Source organism: Aythya fuligula, chromosome 6 (genome assembly GCF_009819795.1).
Source record: "Aythya fuligula isolate bAytFul2 chromosome 6, bAytFul2.pri, whole genome shotgun sequence".
Classification (NCBI taxonomy): Eukaryota; Metazoa; Chordata; class Aves; order Anseriformes; family Anatidae; genus Aythya; species Aythya fuligula.
In genome coordinates, this window is record NC_045564.1 from 12,278,299 (window position 1) to 12,301,063 (window position 22,765).

Genomic DNA, 22,765 nt, shown 5'->3' on the forward strand with positions numbered 1-22,765 from the left:
TCACTGTGGTTCCTAACACTTTGCATTAAGGTCAATTGATGCTGGGTATTTTTTTGGCCTAATTGTGCCAGGCAGCAGATGAAGAGCTGTTCCCAAGTGGTTTCCTTGCTCCTGCTTTGGGAACAGAAACCTCCAAGGGAGATGGGCAACCAGAGGCAGAAACCTCATCACTTGTCTCTTAATTCTGCCACTGAAAGCCAAGACCCTTCACAGGTCTCTGTTACTGGAAAGGTGAAGTACAAGTCAAATAGAGCAAGAGTTTGTTCCCTGGGTTGCTTCAGGATGCCAAATGTTGGCATTAGAATGTAACAGTGAACTCTGCTGAATTTGTACAGGAACCAACAAAACTTGCATAGACCATCAAGTAACAATGCTCACAAGTGTTGACAGTGGCTGAAGCAGGGTGTGTCAGATTGGAACAAATTTTGCACTGAAACCTGTTTTAAAACTCAGCAGTGCTTTAGATAACTCCTAAATTTGTATTCCTTTGGTGCCCACGCTGGCTGGTTTTCTCAGGATAAAGCAAGCTCCCCTTGACTTTGCCTTGGGCCAGGATATTTGAAAGGGTCCGATCCAAACATCAGCAGTGCCAAGACAGTTATATATGTGGCTTTGAGACTGGACAGCCTATTATTTTTCAGTTTTGGTCCCAACTGCTTGCCCCAAGCCTGATTCTCATAAACCAACATAACTCCTTTCTGGTAAAAAGAGCAACACAAAACATCCTGGTCCCAGGTCACGCCAAAAAGCCCCCAAAAAATCACTGCCCATGGCCGTCTCTGGCGTTTGGCTGGGTGTGGAGTGCCCGGCAAGGCCATGAGGTGAGGCCGGGGCTGCCCCCTGCCGGACATGGAAAATTACTTGGTGTCTGTCACTGTTTCCCCATCCCCTTTCTGTAAAGCGTTTTAGCATCTCTGGGGAATGAAATGCTGTATTTTCGGTAGTCAGTGCTTGTGTTTGATAATTACAGGCGGCTGAGTTAAGGCTATTTCCATGATCTTAGTCTCAGAATATGTTCGTAACAGGAGAGATGTGTAAGCCAGAACGACTGAGCAAAGTGAAATGAAAGAATTAATGGTAACGTTCTGTTTTTGTTTCCTCCAGAACACAAGACAACATTTCCAAATATTCTGAAGAAGGGATACTTAGAAATTAGAAGAAACAATGACAGCTACTGGCAAACCTGCTATGCTGAGCTCTCCCCGTACAAGCTGTACCTGTATTGCCTGGACAGCAGTGGCAACCAGACTTTTCCCACCATGTATCCGCTCATGCATTTTCAAAGGGTCACTGTTACTGGCAGCATTGAAGCCAAAGTGGTGGACGCTGCCCTGTCAGACAGCTCTCAGCTACAGCTGAAGGCAGAGTCCCCATGGGAGGCTTTAGACTGGGGACGGAAACTCTGGGAAGCGGTGCGTGCTTCTGTGTCTACTTTCACAAGACAGCAGGAGAAACTGGAGAATGTGCCAAAGCCTGACAATAGCAGTGACCTTCCTCAAACAAATGGATTGGTAGAGAAGCCCATGGAACTTTTGCTGTCCATGAATTTGACTGAAAATAATAAAGAGTACCAAAATGTTCTCAAATCAGGGACTCTTTACAGGTTAACCATCCAGAATAACTGGAAGGCATTTACTTTTGTCTTGAACAGGTCTTATCTCATGGCATTCCAACCGGGTAGGCTTGATGAAGATCCTCTGCTGAGCTACAATATCGATGTGTGCCTATCGGTCCAGACGGATACTCAGGATGGCTGTGACTCTTGCTTTCAGGTCATTTTTCCTCAAGATGTCCTCCGCCTGCGAGCAGAGACCCGTCAGAGGGCCTTGGAGTGGATGGAGGCACTGAAAGCAGCAGCCAATGCCACTAGAAGTTTAGGTCAGAACCTGCAGGTCACGCTTCGGAACAAACCTGGAGGTCGGCCCTTTGGAAATGACTTTAGAAAGAGTAAACGCCAGTCTGTGACCACCAGCTTCCTGAGCATCCTGACTACGCTGTCTCTAGAGAGAGGGCTCACAGTTCAGAGCTTCAAGTGTGCAGGTAAGCAACCAGACTGCACCATCTGCACCCACTCACCTTCTGCAGGGGAAAAAAAAAAGTCAATTGATAGAGCTTATATTTGTTTTAGCAGCATACAGCTGCTCCTGCCTCTTACTGCAGCCATAGACACTTTGGTGTGTTAGCGTTTCTTTGCTCTCTAAAATGTGGAGAAAAACCTCTAAGATACACAGGGATTCACCAGCATTTGATGAGTTCTGAAGTGTTAGACCATGCACGCATGACATACATAGGTGGGCCAGGGCTTCTTTACAGGGCAGTTGAGCTGTTTTCTTGCTTCAGGAGTCTGGAAAGGTGGTCCAGAATTAAAGGGGTCTGAATTCTGGATAGAACACGTGTCCAACATCAAGCAGTTGTGTTTCTTTTTAGTATTGTGTCTCCTTCGATTTGTTTTTGGAACTCCATTTCAGTTCTGAACCTTTTGGGGACACTTCTCCAAGCAATGCTTGTGCTTTCCCTGACATACCATATATTTTAGCGACACATTCTATAGACACATACTCTGAGGTTCAGGCATGAACTTACCTGCTCCATTCTTCTCCTGAAGCAAAGTTGAAAACATGACCTTAAGCCTCTTCATTTAATTGTAAATCTCAGATCATCTGAATGCTGACTCTAGTCCTAGGCAAGAGCATGATTTTATCCTGTTTGGGAGTGAAAGGGAAAGAGAGGGAACTCATGTGAATACAGTTCATTGTCCTTTTACTTTAGTAAAGGCACCTTTGCGGAACAAATTTGAGAGCCTTGTGCCAAAATTGAGCTCTGTGACTAAGTTTAGTTATACTCACTTAAAACTGCCAGCTGCATCAGAAAACAGCTTTTCAGGAGGGTTTTCCTCTTTTGTTAGGGAAGCTGCTAAGGTGCTGCGTTTGCCCCAGGATGGGGAGTTGTCTGATGTGGGGGTCTCCTGTTGCTCTGGAACCACACATGACTCTGGGTGGGGGGCTGTGCAGGCCCAGGGCCAGCTGGCTGGCCTGAATCCCTGCCAAGGGAGACCTGAGGCCCAGAAACATGGAGCTGCCCTCAGAGCTGGCTATGGGTGTATCTGGGTTTGCAGCTCCATAGTGGTCACCTGCATATGTGCCTCCTGCTCAGCACTCCACAGTGTATGCTACTTCTTTGGTAGCAGGAGCATGGTGAAGATAGGCCTCACTGCAGTTACCCGTTTGGTCATGTCTTTGGGGCTTCTGTCTGAATTTAATTCTGTTCTTGGCTACAAACTCTCTCTCTGACTTCATGTCTTGTTTTCCTTGTTCTATGTGCCAAACTCCTGCTGAAACTAAAGGTGCCCAGGTACTACAATAACTGAACTCCACTGGGTACCTAAGAGCTTAAAAAAAAATCTACTACCTCTAAAACAGAGACAACAGAGATGTTTTACCCTTAGAGACAGTTGTGAGAATGAAAGCTGCAGGGAAACTCTGGGACAAATAAGCATCCCTGAGATGGATCCAACCTGTTGTATTACCCAACAGACAGGCCTTGTGAAAGCCAAGAAGACTGCAGAATTAACAGCTCCTTTTTAAGACAGTCTCCGAGATTATATTCAAACTTTACCCCTTTCTTCTCATTTCTGTTCATTCAAAGCTCAGTAGAGGAAGATTTTGTCATTTTGTTTCATCTTCTGACTTAGGCTCAGGAGGGTTTCAGATGGGCATTTCCAATGATCCAGGGATGATTTCCAACGGGATCAGGTCCCAGGATGACAACACAGTTTGTGTTTATAATGTGAAATAGGTTTTAGTGTTGCTTTATATGGTAGAGGAGGAGACTTTTCTGTAGGAAAGAGTGGATTTTCTCTCCCAAATATGGAACACTTGAGTTCCCCACAAAAATAAAGTGCTCTGACTGGCCAGGGTTGCATGGAGTCTTTTCCTGACTTACATTAGGCATTCCCAATGCTTGTGTGGGCTCCTTTTAGTCTGCAGAACTGAACAAAAGTGCTTGTTCAGAAAAATATAAATTGTGATGAGTCTGTGAGAAGCACACCAGTGGGACTACCTGTACCAGAGGCTCGGGATACACAGCATTTTGGGAGCACGCCTTCGCTGTGTGCCTAGAGACCCTCCGAGTTGGTCTTTAAGAGTCAGTTGGAACTTCTAGCTGTTACCACAGCACAAAGAAATGAATACTTGTAATTATAACTGGGAGAAACTGGGAAATCTTGTCTGGTTCAGAAAAGCTAGTGCTGAGGAGACGTTGGAGGCACACCAGCAAGCTGAGGCTCTGTGCTTGTACCTTGCTCCCTGCAGGCAGTTTGTGCTGTTCCCCTGCGTGGGCTGCTGTTTAACCTAAGGGGCCTGCTGTTGGTAATTACATCTTGCAGGCATTGAGAGCAGTTTTCCCCAGGGCTACTGGGAGGGGTAAGCTTGGAAAAGGATGAGGAGGGGGGAGGAAGAAAAGTTTTGCTGTGAATTCTTCAGCCATTTAGTGCAAATTCCTGTAATTACCGTCTTTGTGTCCTGTCCCAATGGCACATAATACAGCAGAAGCCTTTCCTAATTGAGACCTTACAGGAGGTACAAATCCCTCCTTTGTTCGGCCTGACAAATTAGTGCCAGAAAGTGGCAAGGTCCGAGTGGGAATCAAAGGCAAGCAACACAAAGATGGAACTTAAGGCTACAGTAATAACCCTCTCTAGTCCTGCAGGGGTGGGAGGGAAGGAAAAGTAATGACCAATGAAAAATGAAGGGTTTTTTGTTATAAATTCCCTTGACATGACAGCGCCTCAGGGCTGCTTTATTTATTTAGGAAAAGTGATTAAATAGTAATACAACAGGGCAGACCATTGTCTCTCAAGCTACCCCCCTTCCTACAGACCCCTGCTGCCTTGGCTAATTGATTGACAATGAACCTCTGATAAAGAAGGTTGTTGGGAGGACCTGATGGGGACAGGGTGTTGTTTTTTTCTTTTTTCTTCTCTCCTCTTTGCGGTTTTTGTGGGGTTCCCCTCTGCGTTTTTTTTTTTTCTCTTTTCTGTTTGAATTGCCCTCTGCATCCCCCTTTCCCTTTCTCCTTTAGTAAAACCTTTTCAAGGGACTGCTCCCAGACAAACAGCTGACACTCACAAGCAGGTAGGGAAGAATGTCTGCACCTCACTATTGACAAGTTTATCTTGGAGTCTGACTAGCACTTTTCAACTCGTGATATAAGCCAGGGCGGTGGTGTCAGATGTAGTCATGGGGCAGGGGGACAAACTGTTGATACACAGTCAGCGGGGTAGCCTGAGAAAAAGTTGTCTTTTGCTTGGTCAGCAGATACAAAAGCCTTTCTGTATATTTTAATTTTCTCTTAACTGTGGAAGGCAGGACATTATTCCTCATAATCTCAGAAAATGAACTACCAGGCTACTGATTAACAGCGGTTAGACCTTGAGACATGTTTTTATAGGCCCTTTTACCTTTGCTGCGATTGTTTATATTTTTGGCATTGAACAGCAATACATTTTGGAAAGTTAAGTTAGATAGAAACTGCTGGCACCAGAATGGCAGCCCCCTCTGTACTTCATATGTTCACAAAACTGCAGGCTTGATCTTGCTTTGAGGCTGTTGTGTGGAATATTACCAGTGTTCCTGCGGGAAGTGTTAGGGGTTCTGAGCAACAGGGACATTTGTGAGCACTGATGTGCTCAGGTGAGACTTTAGAGGCACCTAACTCATGTCCTCAAATGGGCATGAAGTCAAAGTTGGTTCTACGTTCAAGCTTGTAAATATTAGGCTTTATGATTCAGTTTTTAGTAATGTAGCCAATGAGACACATCTTGTTAGGATGATCTGTTGTTTGGGTTTACTTTTTATTCCTTTATTTCAACTGGATTCAAGAGAAATCCCCAAACTTCACATTACAAATTTGGGGTGAGATTCCATCAAAACATGTGTTTGGCAGGTGCAGCATCTTGCAGGCAGAGGTGGCAGGCACTCAGTGGCAGCTGTCTCCCTGTTGGGCTACCTACAGGCTCCCAGGGAAGGGCAGCTGTCAGTCCCAGAGGAACTTCTCTGAAGGTCTGTCAGGAGCAGACTTCCCCAGCAGCCTGTGCTATTGCTTCTCCCTTGGGTTGTGCCTTCACTTTTCTATAGATGAGGAAGACAAACAGCATCTCTCCCTGCCTCCTGTTTGTTTGTTTGTTTGTTTGTTTTGCATAGCTCCTGTTCTTTTAACGTCTCTCCTCTTTTTCACCTTTTATTTTTTCCCTCTCTGTTCTTTATTAAAACAAACAAACATTTTTTCAGTGGTCAGTTGCGTCTGCCAGGAATGCCTGTTGCTTTTCCTAATGGATGTGGGAGTCCTGCCTTCTGCAAAATGTGCTCTACACTCTTTTGTCTCTCTATGTGGCTTTCCTCACTCCTGTTCTGGGGTGCCTTCTGTCTTTTTTTCCCTGCTTTCTCTGTGTCTCCTCACTTGCCAAAAGGATAAATACTGCTATTATGGCACCACTGACTTGGCTGGCTGAACTGAATACCAGGAGCAGAGAAGCCAAGGTTAGTAAATGGGCTATTTCCTGAGCTTGCAGCCCCGTCAGACTGAGCAGCAGGTGGAAAGCTGTTGGCTTTCAAGGAGTCGCTCTGCCTCTAGTGCTGTGATCCTGTGAGTAGATGGGGAGAGCTCAGTGCAACATAACATTATCATGCCAGATCGTGCAGTGTCTACTCTTGCTCACTCCTGTGGTCTAAAACCAGCTCCTAGTAGGGTAAAATTAAACTTTTTTTGGTTTTGTTTTTCTTAATACAAAGAAAGTATTTTCTTAGTAGTTTGCAAGCCAGCAAGTGTGATTAAAAAAAATAGCCAGATGCAGTGTTGGCTTAGTTCAACTTCCCCCAGAAAAAAAAGTAGTTGAAAAGTAAGGGTGCTTCTTTCTTGAATTTAGCAGATGCCTTGTGAACCATCATCACACACAGCACCTATTAGATAGCAGCAAGTTGCTAGATTAGAAATAGTAGGGGACAAATCTTAGCAAACATAGCACAATAATAAAATACCAGAAGGTCCTTTGGAAAGCTGTCAGCACTCTTTGCACTGGTTTAGTTCCAAATAACAATTGTCCTCACCTGTCCAGGGCTTTTAGGATTGTGCTTTCCAAGTGCTGCAAGTACATTGTGCTTGTTTTCATTTCAGTTGATCTCTTTGTTCCAAGTCTTCAGCTGTTCTTTGCCTTGAGACTTTGTAATGTCCCCTAAGAATGTGTTTTGTATTGTAAAGGTTTTATTATTTAAATAGCTTTAGTTTAGACCACAGTCTTCCGGTCTTCTATGTCACTTCCAGGACCTGTTTCTATTGATTCAGAAGTAAGACTTCAACTGCTAACAGTGGTGTTTTCTAAACTCTGATTTTCTTCATAGTTACGCCAAAACCAGCTGAGCAAAAAGAAACCCTTGTCTATGGCTAAAGTAGTGTTTGGAAAATACACTGTCTAAACAAGGCCACTGACTTGTTAGGAGGGGTGGGAAGAATGTTTCTAGGCAAGGGTGACTTGAATTTGTGTAGCAGGGAGTACCTCATTTACAGTGGACCCTTTGTGTTTCAAAACATGAAGTTGTTGGTCCACGGTGTCTTTGATCATGTGACAGCTCATTTGGGCAGGGATCAGAAGACGTTGCATGGTGTCTCTTGCTTGTTTGAGTTGATTAGATCTCTTATTGTTGATCAGTTATGATCACAGAAGCCATTTAATTTTCAGAGGTAAGGTAAGTGAGCTCTTCAGTCCAGTTTTAAAATGGCTTGCCTGTGGGGAAATGGCAGTGAAAACATTTAGCTTTTGTCTCAGCCTGTAGCAGTTAGGTCCTTCACCTCCTTCCTGGCACCTTGGCTTGAAGTTGGCCTGGTGCTGCCTACAAGGACAGTTTAGATGAGTACCTGGCCAGTTCAGTGCTGGTCCTGCACCCTTACATGCACTTTGCAGTCCTCTACTGGTGTTGTACTAACTTCTTTGCCTCAGCCCTGCAGGCAGAAAAGCTGGAACAGGGGTTTGGCTGATAAACATGTGTATTTGTCCTGGCAAGTTTAAGGGGTGCTCCAAGTATTGGGGTAGGTGACCCTATAAATCTAATCTGTCTGTGAACAACTCTGCAGGTTTTCAGCAAGTTGTTGTTGGTGTTTGTTTGTTTCCAACATAAAATATCTGGGTTTTTATTTTACTGTTACCCATAGTACTAGGAGAACGAGCTCAGTTCTTTTGTACGTGAGCATTTACCTACTCTTAGCATAAGCTCTGTGTTTCTTCTTGGCTGTGCCTTGTTTCCTCCAGGCTTGTGGGTGCTAAGTATTAATTCCACTGCCCCCAAGGAACTTTTGACTTTTTTTTCAGTCCATTTGTCCTGTGAAAGCAGTCCACCTGTATGTCTTGATGAATGTGTTAGTGTAAAGTTGAAACAAGAGAATATCAAAAACAGGAAGTCTGAATGTCTTAAGTCTCATCTGTGTCAGGATGGTAAAAGCTACATCCGGACAAGTGGCAGTGTTTTCAGCCCTGAAAGGTCCAAACTCTGCAAATTCTTCTCTGGAGATCCCAGAGGCTCCATATGGATCATGTCACAAGAGACCTCATTTGTTGGGTTAGCAGCTCTAAAATCAATCAAGGCAGCTCACATGCCAAAGCAGTGTGTTATTGGCAAAACTATTACATGTTCATGAGATCAGAAGGAATGTAAAAGAAGGTAGAGAATAAACCAGAGGCCAGCTGCTGGGAGGGTTCCAGGTTCTATGTATGGCCTTCTGCACTGTCACACTCTGGCATGTACCTGAGCTGCATCAGTCTGAGCCATGCTGCGTGTGCTCAAGGTAGTGCTGTGGTAGTGATGTGCAACCAAGAAGAAATTCAGCTAACATTGGTGAAGAGTATGTAGCCACACTCAATTCACAGCTACTGCTCATGCTAGAAGGAGGTACAAAAGCAGCTGTGTATTTGAACAGAAACAGGGCTGATGATTTCTAGGTTTGTTAATAGTCACTGTATCAAGTAAATGAAGCTCTGCAAACCAGGAAGCCTTCAGTGCAAGTAAATGAGTGAACAGTGCAGGGTTAAGTGGTATTCAAACTAACTGCAGAGCAGGAATGAAAACTGAGTTAAGTAGAGACTCTTTTTGCTAAATGACCTGGCAGCAGCTGTAGACACTGGCACCAGCTCTGATCACACAAATGGCTGGCCTGCTCTTTGCTGTATTCTTGTCTGCTTTTTCAGCATTGAAAACAAAGCATGAGTGTGATGAGTTGTAGGATTAGGAATACCATTATTAATTACCCTCAAATCATCAGCTTACTCCTAGCTGACAGGCTTCAAGAGCTGGCCCAGAGAGTGTGTTGAGTCATCCCTACTAAAGAGCTGGTGAATGACCAGCTCCTGCCACTAAGTCACTCCATGGGTACTCCGATCCCCTTCTGTCAGGGAGTGCATCAGAATCTCAGCAAAGCACCACATATTGCGGAGAATAATCCTGTAGGGACATGGGGAAAGAAGCCAAATTACTTGAGGTGTGTGCTATTCTTCGTCAGTGCTGTGATCCTCAGAATGACAAGAAAGACATTTTTCAAAGCACCAGGGAGAATGCAAACTGGGCATCTGTTAAAGGAGTCACAAGCCACAGCTGTGTGTGAAGCATGTCTTTATCACTGCTTCAAATTCTCTCAGAACAAGTTATTTGGGGAAAATGGCATCTTGGCCCTCCTTAGCATTTGATGCTAAAGGTGAAAAAACATGTATTCTGTTGAGATTCAAGTGGGGAGATCCAAGCAAATAAAAAGCCAGTTTCTAAAAGTGAAGTTTCATTGCAGCCACTAGAAACACAGCTGGTATTTTGGGTCGTGATTTGTTGAAGTCTTAATCTTGACTTACATATTGCAAAGTCTGAGCTTAGGCTTTGACATTCATGGTTGTATTTTTTTATGTTTTATTGGAGGGCTTAATTGCTATTAGTTTTGTTGGGAAGGGGGAATTCAACTGTGTAACCTGCAGTGTGATTGTATACTGTCTTCTGCAGTGCATAAGGATAATAGGTACGGAATGTTGTGTGTGCACCTGTGCGTGCTGTCACCTGGCTTTTTTCCTCCAGTGGTTGTTTCTTTGCTCATCTTCTTGGAGAGGGTCACAGACCTGTGTGTTCAACATGACTGACATAAAGGATGTTGTTTACTACACCTAACCCCAGCAGTCTAAATATCGCATGACTACCTAAACCAGTTGTCACTGCTGGGAGGAAGGCCTCGGTGCCTAGAGGCTGATCCATCCCATCTGTCTTGGAGATTGTGGGGAACGGAGCTATGTATTATATCTTTAAGTGGCGCTGATAAAGCTGGGAAGGCTGTTAATTTAGGGCTTAGTTTTAAGCTCCAACTAATGGTCAGGGTTTCCATAGACTCAGGAGGCCTTTGGAGTCTAACTATTTAAAAAAAAAATAAAATTTGGGAACTGGGGACTAATGAACCCATTCTTATTTCTGGAGAAGCTGATATGGATTATAACTAAAGCAGAGTTTGTGTGGTGCTGAAGTAAATAACGTGGGATTTATACTCTGCTTGGGTAATTGTAACTGGATAAGGGTCAAACCCACATGGCTGCAACAGGGAAAAATTTCTTGCCTTTAATCTTTCAGCTTTTTTTGAGAAAGTCAGTAAGATCAGACAATAGTAGGCAAGGTGAATAGAAGATCAGAGTTTGCTTAGAGGTTTAGGAGTTTTGATTATTTCTTTAGAAATAGAATTGCTGTGGGAAAAAAAAATAATGCTCTGAAAAGGACAAAGTGTAGATGCAAATTCAAACCTGGGTAGGCACAGGGGGAGCTAAGATTGTATCTCTGTCTTTCTTGTGATTTTGAGTGTTCCCATGGTGGAGTGAATTAGGGCAGATGCACAGAAACGTGAGGCCAGCAACTAAAGTATAATTCTCACCTCTTTCTGTTTGTGCAAAGCAGCAATGTTGTATGTCTGTTCTAACACTTAGAAAATTTGTTGTTGCGCACCTTCTGCTTAGTCTGCTCTATGGCTTAATCAAGCTGAAAGCCTTTTGAAGTCCGTGGGTGATTTTCTTTTCTTCTTATTGTATGTTGTTTCTAAATGAATTAGCTTCTAAGCTAATCTGTCACAGATTTAATTATGGTACACAATCATGAGGGAGTTGCTTTTTCCTGATACCGAGCAAGGAACTTTATTGAATAAGGAAAACAGTTGTGTACTTAATTCTAGTTTGGTCTTCCACGTTCTCTGTTTCAGTCTGTAGCTTGCTCCAGTATTTTCCTGCTAGACAGATAAAGGAAAAGATATGTGGATAAAGAAGTTTTCTGCGTCAGCCGTGACCATAAGAGTTCTGCATCACCCTGAAAGTGGCAGAAGTGGTGTGTGTATATATATATATATACACATACATATTTTACCTTGTCTTCCCGTAATTCTTTCTTCCTAAATCTTAATATTTGGAGATGAGCCTCTTGATGTTGATACTCCTGCTCTGCTCACAGATGTATCATTGAGAGAGATTCATCTGTGCCCAGCAGCACTTTCTTGCTGCTATTTTTTCTAACCCCTCTTTTCTCTGCTTGATTCTAGTGCTGTTTTGTTATATTTTCTGTGATGAAAGGTTTGGGATTATTCCTTCCCTCACTTTGCTAACAGTATACCAACAGCCACACTTCTTCCATCTGTAGCTTGCTCTATAACATCCTTAAGGTAGGGATGATTTTGGGGTAATAGTAAATTTTAGAGTATTCTTCTCACTCTAGGCTTGGGGTTTGCCAGACCTTTGTACAGATGTTATGTGGATAATAATCTGTATGAGCATTAGGAATAGGTGAGAGAAGATTGGTGAAAGTAGTGTTGCTTTTTCCCCCATCCTGTGGAAGCTGCTTTGTCTAGTTACAGGCAAGTGTTTTTTCTACAAACACAAAATGGTCCCTTCCCCCCAAGAAAAGCTGAGTTGTGTTACTGATCTCTGAGGTGGTTGGCTGTATCTGACTGCCTTGCAGGGAAGATGCTGAAGAGTTTAAAGCCAGGAATCTGTACTAGTTTTGCTTCTGGTAAACACGATGGCAAGTTTATGTACCTGAATGGCCAGGTGCAGGATTTTCAAGGACGTTAAAGCATGTGCTATTCCTTCCTCCTCCTCTTTTTCTCTTCTTCTTGCTCATTTTTTACCCATCTTAAAAAAAACACAAAGTAGCATAAGTGGTCTATGCCATGGAAATATGTTTGTCACACTACATCACTTTGAACTGCATAACATCAAAGAAAATCAGTGCTTTGATAACTTGATTTGAAAGAATTGTAGAAATAGCCATCATTATGAATCACAACAGATAGGGATGGAAAGGATGGTGATTTTCCAACAGCAGTGCTTCTAAGTTAAGGGAAAATGTAGGCACCTGTGCCACATTCCCATCTAAAATACCCGTACTTTACAATTGTTATGTAGCTTTGCAGAATATGGTTTACTCGAGGATATGAAGCACCATCCTTCATACAGAGGGACATACTCTGTGTAAAAATGCATTTCTGAGAAGCAGAAGCATGGTCTCAGAGAAGTACTGGAATAAGGGAGAAAGCAGTGCATGCTGCTTGAGTGGAAACTTCCTCCACTTTCTCCTCTATATAAAGCCATGCTTGCCTACTGAGACCCTCCTCACCTCAGAGACCTTCAGTTGTTATGTGCTGCATGTAGCCCTCTGTGGGCAGGAGGAGGAGGGGAGGCCCCCAGCACTTCTGTGCTTTGTCAGTCGTGACCGGAGGAAGCTCTCGTCATAGACTGGAACAAGTTTCTGGCTCTAGGAGATGGCAGGGTACTGGGCCTTACAATGGGGCCTTCTCAGCTACAAACATTTTAATTTAGGATGGTGACAACTCAAAGCTAAGAAGTTGGAGTTAGCATATTGTTGCCATCAGTCTAACTGAGGGGAGTGAGGGTGCTAAGACAAACCAGCAGCTTGTGCAGTGGCAGGGAGTGCACTAGTGGTTAGGTGAATGGTGTGTCCCGTCCCATTGCCATCCTCGCCCCCCGGAAAGGTAGGCGTTGGCTAGTGGGGAATGTTTGTAAAGGTTTTAATGGCGTTGAGCGAGGAGACATCAGTCACATTCATCCCCAGCTTTACCACTTGTACTGCATCAGCTGGCCCAAACACATTGAACTAAAAAAACTCCACATGTCATTTAGCAGCCTCCGTTTCATCCAGTGTGAGGGGATTGCTGTATGTAATGAACGCTATAACCAGTCAGTTGAGGCATCAAGACTGATGCTACATTGCTTTTCTGTGATACTAAATTCAGAGGCATCTTGTGAAGAGAAGGATTTAGATCCCTCATCGCTTCTTTCAGCCATGCTGGCACAGAAGAGCATGCTGTACCGCGATAGTGCTAACACAAACATTATCCTTTCTGAGGGCTTGATCCTATTTAGCTTTGGAAAGGGCAAGGAATGCTCTCTTTTGTATATTCCTTCATCTTGCTCCATGAGCAGAGGAGGGCTCATATTTTTCTGCTTCCCTTCCAGAGGAGTAGGATTTACCTCTGTTGTGCTCTTAAAAACATGGGCTCCATAGCAACAGTGTGAGTACCTTCTGCGAGCATCTTCCAGAGCTAATAGACAAATATCTTGTTAGATGAGCCAGACTGTTTTTTTCACGTCTGTTCAGCTGTTCAAAACCTTCGCCTTGATGTATTAAGGCATTTTAAAAATAAAAAGAAAAGTTCTATATGCACTACGGAGTACTGATACTGAGCTTACTACCAGGCGTGCCTGCTGACTTTATGCGTAACAGCATTGTGGAGCAGGACTGCACAGGAATTCTTTCAAATGACTAGTCTGGAAATTGCATTTCTTTAAAAAGTACAGAACAGAAAAGAAAGGACAGGAAAAATGCTTGCTTTTCACTGAGGGAAGTACAAAGTTGTTAGAAAATAATCAAATAGTTCAGCTGGGAGGGACCTTCAAAGATCATTTGGTCCAACTGCCTGATCACCTCAGGGCTAACTAAAAGTTAAAGCATATTAATGAGAGTACTGTCCACTTCTTGAACACTGACAGGCTTCAGGTATTAACTGCCTCTCTAGGAGATTGTTAGCTTCTACATTCTGATCCCAAGCCACAATCATAGGTCATCTTGTTTTGTAACACATTGCTGAATTATTTGTTTTCACTTTACCCATGTAAAGGCACATCTGCATCACATTTCGGCCCTAAAAAATACTGTCTTGCAAAAAGTGCTGCCACTCTGTACTGTACACAAAAATATTTCTATAGTGACAACAATCTACAGTCATAATATCTGGCTTTTCTCTTTAATAATTAGCTCAGATGAGATCACATTTTTGCATTATGTATCTTGAGTAATATCGCTTGATATGTACTTATGTTTTATGCCCTCATTTTATGAATGGTAAAGGAGGAAATATTAGCTCAAGTATTTATGTCATGAACTGAACTCTGTTCATGTTTGCATTTTATAAGAAACTGCATACCTTCACTTCAGGGGAGAAAAAAAGGGAGGTGGATAGAAAGAGAGGACATGTTTCACACTGATTTATTTGATAGTGTGTATTGCAGCGTCGGTAGCGGCTCTGGAGTGTGGAAGTGGAGGAAGTGAACTAATTGTGTTGGTCAGGTTATTCTAATGATTTTGATTAGAGCGGAGAGGACATGGTAGCATGAGCTAATGGGGATAAGGGGGAGTTCAATTTATGCCTAGGGTAGTGGAGATGCAAGCTCTCCCCAAATAAGAATAACTTATACTGGGGAAAATAAATAAATAAATGCTTTTTCTCTAAGACAAGTTGCATAGTTACAATAAACAAAATCATAGAATCGTTTAGGTTGGAAAAGACCTCTAAGATCACCAAGTCCAAAAGTCCAACCGTTAATTCAGTTATAGTGACAAAAGCAGCCAGTCAGTTTACTTCTGCTTGTGAAACTTTAACCAGTATTTTTACTGTAAAAGTAATGTACAAGGATTCTGCTAATCAGCATTACTAACCAGCTCCAGCAGAAACTCTCAGCCTACAGCACGTACCAGAGAGAGGCTCTGGTGCTAATTGTGCCTAGAGCTCTAAATGTCACATGAGGACATGAGCAGTGAAGGAAAAGCAGAAATACCATCGTGTGCTGTGTGAAAGAGGTGTTAATAACAACCACAGACATCTCATTATGCCTTACGCAAACATTTTTAGCCTTGCTTCCTGAACAGGTAGTTTAATGTGACTGTGCCATCTGTCTTCCAGCCCTCCACTTTAATATTTATTATTTGAACCTGTTTGCCCATTTTAGACACAGTGGAGAGAAAGGGTAGGGTGTCAAATACAGTGGCTTTATATGTGTTTTCTGAAAACAGGTGGTTAGGTGAAGAAAAGGTCTTAATTATTTCTTCTTCCTTAGTTAATGCAGAGGACTGGTCTGTAGTGCCCCACTACTAGAGGTCATGGAGTACTTGTCAGTGTGACTGCTGCTCGCAGTTAATATTCACAATCTGGCTGTGCTTTGCCATGTCCGCGCCAGTTCTGTGGTGAAGTCCTACCTGCCAAGTCAGCATCCCGTCTGGCTGTCAGCAGGGGCTGGCTTGCACTCCCCCAGGCTGTGAGTGCTGGCCGTTCTGCTGGGGGGGGAAATGGGAGCTGGCTGGAGTGTGGTCTGGTATTATCTGTCCGGACTTCAGGTCATGTTTCTCAGATGCTGGTGGCTTTTAAACGCCCATCCTCTCACAGCTGGTTTTCTGCCTTTGTTTCTTGAGAGGTGCTAAGTACCCTGTGACTGCTTTCTGAACAGTCCTTGTCTTAGATGCCCAAGTTAGTGTATGTTTTTTTCAGCACTAGTCCAAGAAGAAAGATATTTGTTTATCTATTTTTAAGAAAAGAGAAATGACTGTGGAGATTTGTTGTTTTTTGTTTGTTTGTTTAAGAAGACCTCAGATGAGGGAATAATTACTTTTCCTATTGTATCCTGAGTGTGCATCTCTGGCATATTGTACAAACACAGGTTTTTTTCCTCTCCCTTCTCCAGGCTGTCAGCGCCCCATAGGCTTGTCTAATGGGAAGGCCAAGGTGTGCAGCTACAGTGGATGGTATTACTGCAGTACCTGCCATGTGGATGACAGCTTCCTCATCCCTGCACGGCTGGTTCATAACTGGGATACTTCCAAGTACAAGGTAATCTCCCTGATGGTCGGTTTGCTAGCGAGTGGAATTGCTGCTTAGATAGAAACGCAGGGTTAATGGCACTGTCTGCTAATACTGTCTGCTTTGTCCCTCTTGCCAGACTGAGCCTGGCCTAATGAATCCATGTGCTCTCAACAAGATGGATGTTCTAATCCCAATTTCCTTAGCCACGCCTAAGGCACTTCTCCACAGGAGCAGCTGTAATCCTCCTTTCGGTGGCATTTTTTCCATCCTTGCATATCTAGTTGTTAAAGAGATAGAGGGACAGAACACTGAAACTTCTAACTTTTGCAATTATTTGTCCCTTGAACATGAGCGGTTGGGACCACGGATTGATGCTGTGTAGCGATGAATGCTAAAATTGTGAAAATGCTGATTGGAAACCAGCATAACCCAAACATGTTACTTGCAAAAGGCCAGTATGTCCCATCTTTTGGCACAAACATTTCCAGAACAGGAGGAAATTGTTACAGCACTTGTTTGGGCCAGATAGTCAAAAATAACATAGAGTAGAAATTCTATCATTGTTCACTTGCCACACAAGCAGTTTTGTAAAACTTCAGCCATCTGCTGTTGCTGCTACCTCAGTGGCTGGTTGCTACATAGTGGAAACAGATTACATGCCTTAAAGTGTTACGCCAACAAACATGGTAGCATTGTTGTTTTGCCATCACAGAGGGCATATGCTGAAGCAACAATGAACTCATAAGGAAACCAGATCATACTATAGCTTCAGACCTAGCAGACACTGTTAGCAGAAACTGTTTGATGTTTTGTGTCTGCGAATATTATTATTATGGGTTATTTGAAAAGGAAAAAAATAACTAGTAAGTGCCCTATTAGAGGAAAAGCAGCTCTCTTGAGGAAGAAAATTTGTCAGAAGAGGAGATTATTAAAAGGTAGCCAGAGCCTGCCATCAGGAAAATGATAGTCTTGAGCCATGAAATGCAAGTTTTTTTTAGAGTTACAAACCTCCTACATGTGGAAACAAAAAATGACTCCCTTTCCTAGAATTTCCTAGAAGCTAGGAATAAATATTTAAGAGTTCTTTCTTTGGATGGTTTTGCTAAGGACTAAGCTTGCTACTCCAGAGCATTATAGGTAGCCCTCATATGGAGCAAGTGGACAGTAAGATGAAGAGACTTTATATCAAGGTGTCAGTGATACTGCCAAGAAAATAAACTATTTTGGTTTCTAAGCCTGCAGGATAAAAACTGCTCTATGCTCTGTTTCCTGTGGTCTTAGATATAGGCAGCTGAGGGAAAAAATGAAACAGGACTTTTAAGCTTAAGCTTTAATTGAAAATCTAACCTACTGCAACTCTTGCAGTGAGAAATTAATTTTCACTTTTTGTTGACAGGCAGAACAGTTGTGAGGTGGCATGGGAACACACCAAATTCTGTGCCAGTCTCTCTGCCAAAGCACTGAGAGAGGTGGATTTAAGTAAGGAACACCATTGCTCAGTTTAAAAAACAGTTCAGCATCCCCGCCTATTAGAGTGGGAATTGAGACAGGGAGGGAAGGTCAAGGGGACATCATGTACCACAGTGGCAGTGTCGCAACTGAGCTGAGATCACCAGTTGGATCTCCTCAACTCTGTCCCATCTATGTATAGGACTAAAGTAACAAGTAGTTGTTGTTACTTATATGAAATCTTTTTTTTTTTTTTTTTAAATAATTTTTTCCTTTTCTGTTCAATTCTGCATATGTGTGCTTTTACTTTGTCCTTGCCCTATGCCCGTGTCAACTGAGCAGTGCTTTTCTGAGGTAGGCCGTGTATTACCTGCACTTTTACATTCACATCTCCTTTTGCCATTCAGAGATAAGGTTTGATATTCATTTCTTCTGTATGGTCTAAAAAGCAATTTAGTGCTGGCTGCCACATTTAATATTGGTAATGAAACTGCCTTGATTCCTTAGCAGTGTATTGATTAAATGTGCTGATTTGGCAAAGACAGATAGATATCTTGTCCCACTTCCTTGAGGTGATCTTGATAGTGTTAATTTTCTTTCGGCTCATTTTCAAAGGAAGGTCACTTAATGTATCAGCATTTCACCTCCTGTAATTGACCAGTTTGCCCACATAAAGCCATGCAACAATGTCCCAAAATGAAGCTAAGCAACAGAGCTTCTCCTAAACACGCAGCCCTGCAGCTCTCAGGTGGTGCAGTGATGTCTGAAAGTGGAGCTGCTGCAGTGGGTGACTCTCTCCGGACAGCCTTGTAGCATATCCCAGAGAGGGCCTGCAGGAAGTGAGTGCATTAAGCACGCACCGTGTTTGATAGTCTGAGCTGAAAGAGATTTTCGGTCTTGAAAAACTTGTGTATTTTGCACAGTCTAAGATGGACATGTTGGTTCACTAAATGGAAGGAAAGTAAATGAAGAGTTTGAAAAACTGCACTTCTTCCCATGCCTTCCCACTGCCTTTTTCTTTCCCCTCTGCAGGGGTTGCTGGGGTCTGTCATATCTGTCTCAGGCAAAACAAGCACCACAGCACACAGGGACAGGGACTTTTATGGTGATATAATGTAATCAGGCATGTTTCTCTGCAGTGTTTTGTGAAGTCCTGCACACCTGAGTTGTATCTTGCATCAATTAAGCTTTGTAAATGGAGAGGCTCTTGTGTGCTTTTGGCAAGACAGGACATGAAAAAACAGAAGCAATAGAAATCTGTAGAGTTGTCTTATCATACTGTGTTGAAAAACAATGCACTTAACACCTGAAAGCATGTGGATAAGAAAAGAAAAATCCCCTTGGTTGCAATAAAAGCTCTTTGAAAGCACTTGGCAGTTAAACGTGGGTCTTCTGTCATAACCAAAGCAGCTGTTCACTCCCAAGTAGTTCTTTTTTTTTTTTTCTTCTCCTGTCTCCCTACTGTTTTCCTATTTGTGTTTTTCATGTTTGTGTGAAGAAAAAAGAAAGGAGGTAATGTTTTGAACATCCCTTCTTCCTTTTACTTATGCCAACTGTTTTCTCTGCTCACACACAAAACCAGCAAAAGTTCTGCACACACAAAAACACGAAAGTTCTGCAGTTTGGTTCAGGTAGATTCCAGCCTGTGTAAAATACCAGACAAACATAGCAGGAAATGAACTCCTGGTGCCAAAAGCTTCAAGGCAAGCTGACTCTGGTAAATTGAGTTCTGAGCTGTAAATTCACAGCCTCTGGAAGAGAAAGGTCTGAAAACGGTAGCATCCATCCTTGTTTGACATTTAAAGCTAAAACCCTCTTGCAGTTTGCATCTTCTCATTTGTGTTGGCATTTTTAGTAGTGTTGTCAGTCTGCCTAATAAAACTGAGGGAGTGTGAGGATGCTAATACACATACTAGTGTTACTGGCTGATAGCAACCTGCATTGTTATGACTGCCTCTCCAGTCCCATTATAAGATTGCATTTCAGCATCTTGGAACTTTTCTAGGCTTGGTAGCGTGAGTTAATGTTTTACATGAGCTATGTACCTGTATCAGGCCTGCAGAGTGAAGCCAACACCTACCTGTCAGCCAGTGATGCTGGGCAAAGCTGCTTTTCCTGTAATCAAACTCTGCAGGTATATTGTGTTGTCAAGGAAAAAGGTTCACTTCTCTCCCCTTCCCTCAGGTTACGCAGCACCAGAGCTGAACAGTAATAGTTTGTCCTCTGGGATTTCTGTTTGCCCAATAAAAAGCACATGAGGCTACACACTGAGTGATGGAGAGGAGCTGCTCTTTGTCCAGCCTCTGCACTAATATAAAGCAGAGCTCTTGTGAAGGGAAAAATATTGTAGTGCATATGTACTTCAGAGTCACTCAGGTGTCTGCAGTTCTGGCTAGTTGTTTTTTTTCAGTACACTGCAGCCTCAGGAGAATTCTCCTGTAGAGGGGTACAAGTGTGCACAGGCACGGATGTAGCACTGAGACAGTAATCCCCTCTCGCTGCTTCCTGAGGCAGCAGGGCAGGTGCCTGAGGAGCCCACCTCTGAGACTACCCAGGCTATGCTGAGCACCTGCTCTTCCTGGTGGGAGGTGGTACTTGCTGTACCAAGCTTTCATGTGCCTCCTAGGGAATCACTGGATATGTAGTTTAATTTTCTCATCAGGGAAAGATGAATAATATTTAATGTAGATGCCATGGTTATCAGGAGATGGCTGAGATATAGCAGCCAAAGAGTTTTAATGATTATAAAAGCAGTTTGAAAGTAGTTGTTTGACTTGTGCACTTCAATTAGCATTTCTAATCAAACTTCAACATTGCCACTGTTCAAAAATGTGACATATTTGGAGTTTATAGATTTTGGGTCTATAAAATCCAAGTTGCCTGTGCTACTCCTTACACAGCATGTCACCTGTGTGTCCATTCAAACTGCACAATTCCTTGTATGTGCATTGTTTTGGAAAAAGAAAAAGAAATGAGTGGAATGTTTTATAGGAAGGAGTGAGCTGTTTAATACAGCATCAGGACGTGGGAAATCTGTGGTGTTATGGTCTGCTGTATTTAAAATTACACAACTTATTATCTGTGTAGTTATTGGCAAGTCAGTCCTTGGCATTATTTATTGTATGTTAATTTATGTGTTGTGGAAAGGTTACATTTAGGGCTAGCTTCCCCTGTGACCCATGCTGTTACTGGAAGCGGTGCTATTTATAAGGATGCATGTTGCTTTTGCCTACTTCCTACCTTACACCACCAGAAAGGAAATGACGTCCTACATCTCAAGAGGCTATGATGTGCCCTTTCTCTCTTTGTTAGCTTCATAAAAAGCAGTAAAGTTAACCCAATTAATCTCTCCCTCAACTCAGTGTAAATACTTGTTTAAAGGTCCAGGAGGACTAACTGAATTGTGGAACACACAGTATTTCTATAGCATGGTTTCAAGTGATTTACAGCTCATTTCAGATAATCCCACCATCTCTTTTCCAGCTGTGATGAAATGCAGAAATTAGGAATGAGAGGGAATTTGGTCATCTCACCTCGGAAAACAGGAACATCTTTTCTAGTGGGAATAAGAGTCCCACTAGTTTATTAGGATTACGGTAGCTCTTTGCAGGTAGAGAAAGAACAGAGCACTATGATGAAAACGGCATAAGAAGAATTTCTTGCAAATGAAACATTGCAAATGAGTAATATCAGTAAAACCCAACTGTATTAATCTGTATTTAAAAACAAACAAACAAAACCTTGATAGATGTGTTTCTGATTATTTTCTTTTTACATTATTTTAACCATATTGGCTGAGCATTAAACAAATGGGTATAGAAATTTGTACTGGAATTCTGTATCCTGTGACAGCACAGTGACTGGATTTGCAGTGTACCTGTTTCCTTTTCCAGTGTTGTGCCTTGGCACTTACTCAGTCACTTGTTTCTTGCCAAAAAGAAAGCAGCACACAAACACAAAAATATTAACAGGGAAGAAACTTGATGATTACAGTTTTTAAACATAAAAAAATAAAATCTGGTAAGCTACATTACCCTGAAGTGAAAATAGGTGGCTGCAAATATCACTGTACTTTGGGTAAGTAAGCAATTATCTCACGCACTCAACTTTGATGGGCTTGATGAAGCTTGAATTGGCTATGAGCAGGGACAGTTGGCTCTCTTTCAGCTCTGTTTTCATCTGCAGTTGGTAATGGAATAAGATTTCAAATGCAGAAAGTGGATGACGAATCACAGAAGGGAAGATCCGCTTAAAAAGATTTGGGAGGAGTGCCCATCTAAATTGGTTGTTTTGTTTTTCAGGTATCAAAGCAAGCCAAAGAGTTCTTGGAATATGTGTATGAGGAGCCATTGATTGATATTCAGCAGGAAAATCCCATGTTGTATAAGCACGCTGAACCTCTGGCAACCATTGTCCGCCTGAGACAGCAGCTAAAATCTCTGCGAGCCTATTTGTTCAGCTGCAGAGCAGCAGTGGCTGAAGATTTGCGTAGAAGGTAAGAACTGCAGAACCATAGACAACATGCAGTACAAGAATGTAGTTTCCTTGTCACTTTTTTTTTTTTTTATTCTTAATATCTAGTCCTTAAGACATTACCCATTTAGAAAGACGTTGTGCATATATGGCTTGTATTGGACTTCCATGGGCAGCTGAAAATATCCACTACCAAAAAAAATTGGTTCTAGTAGATTTTATAGGGCCTATACAGTTGTTCTTGACCACCGTTACCTCAGAGGCCATACATTGTGGAGAGTATCTTTTACTGCTGCTTAGGTTTCTTGACTGTGCCTGAGTATTTTTAGTCAAATATGAGACCTCATGCTCCTTGCCACAGCATCTGGCTTCCAAGTACTCACAGTATAGTAGCTGCTGTCAGCACCTTTGAACTAGCTCAGGGTATGTCAAAGCATGAGAGAGGCTGGGATCAAACAGCTTTTCAGCAATTCTGCTCTTCTCTGTGATACTATGTCACAGAAACAGAGAAGGGCGACGAAGCTGGTGAGGGGCCTGGAGAACAAGTCCTATGAGGAGCGGCTGAGGGAGCTGGGCTTGTTCAGCCTGGAGAAGAGGAGGCTCAGGGGCGACCTTATCGCTCTTTTTAGGTACCTCAAGGGAGGCTGTAGCGAGGTGGGGGTTGGCCTGTTCTCCCACGTGCCTGGTGACAGGACGAGGGGGA

The 22,765-nt window shown here is 42.8% G+C and overlaps 1 protein-coding gene across 3 annotated transcripts in view; it reads left to right on the forward strand.

Annotated features, from left to right (window-relative positions):
• Positions 1-22,765, forward strand: part of PLEKHM3 (pleckstrin homology domain containing M3) — a 101,562-nt gene that overhangs the window by 29,051 nt on the left and 49,746 nt on the right. For all 3 annotated transcript variants that reach the window (XM_032190604.1, XM_032190605.1, XM_032190603.1), the window contains 3 exons: positions 1,105-2,040; positions 16,022-16,167; positions 21,891-22,084. In XM_032190604.1, the coding sequence (XP_032046495.1) occupies positions 1,105-2,040; positions 16,022-16,167; positions 21,891-22,084 (1,276 nt within the window). The remainder of the gene's footprint in view (positions 1-1,104; positions 2,041-16,021; positions 16,168-21,890; positions 22,085-22,765) is intronic.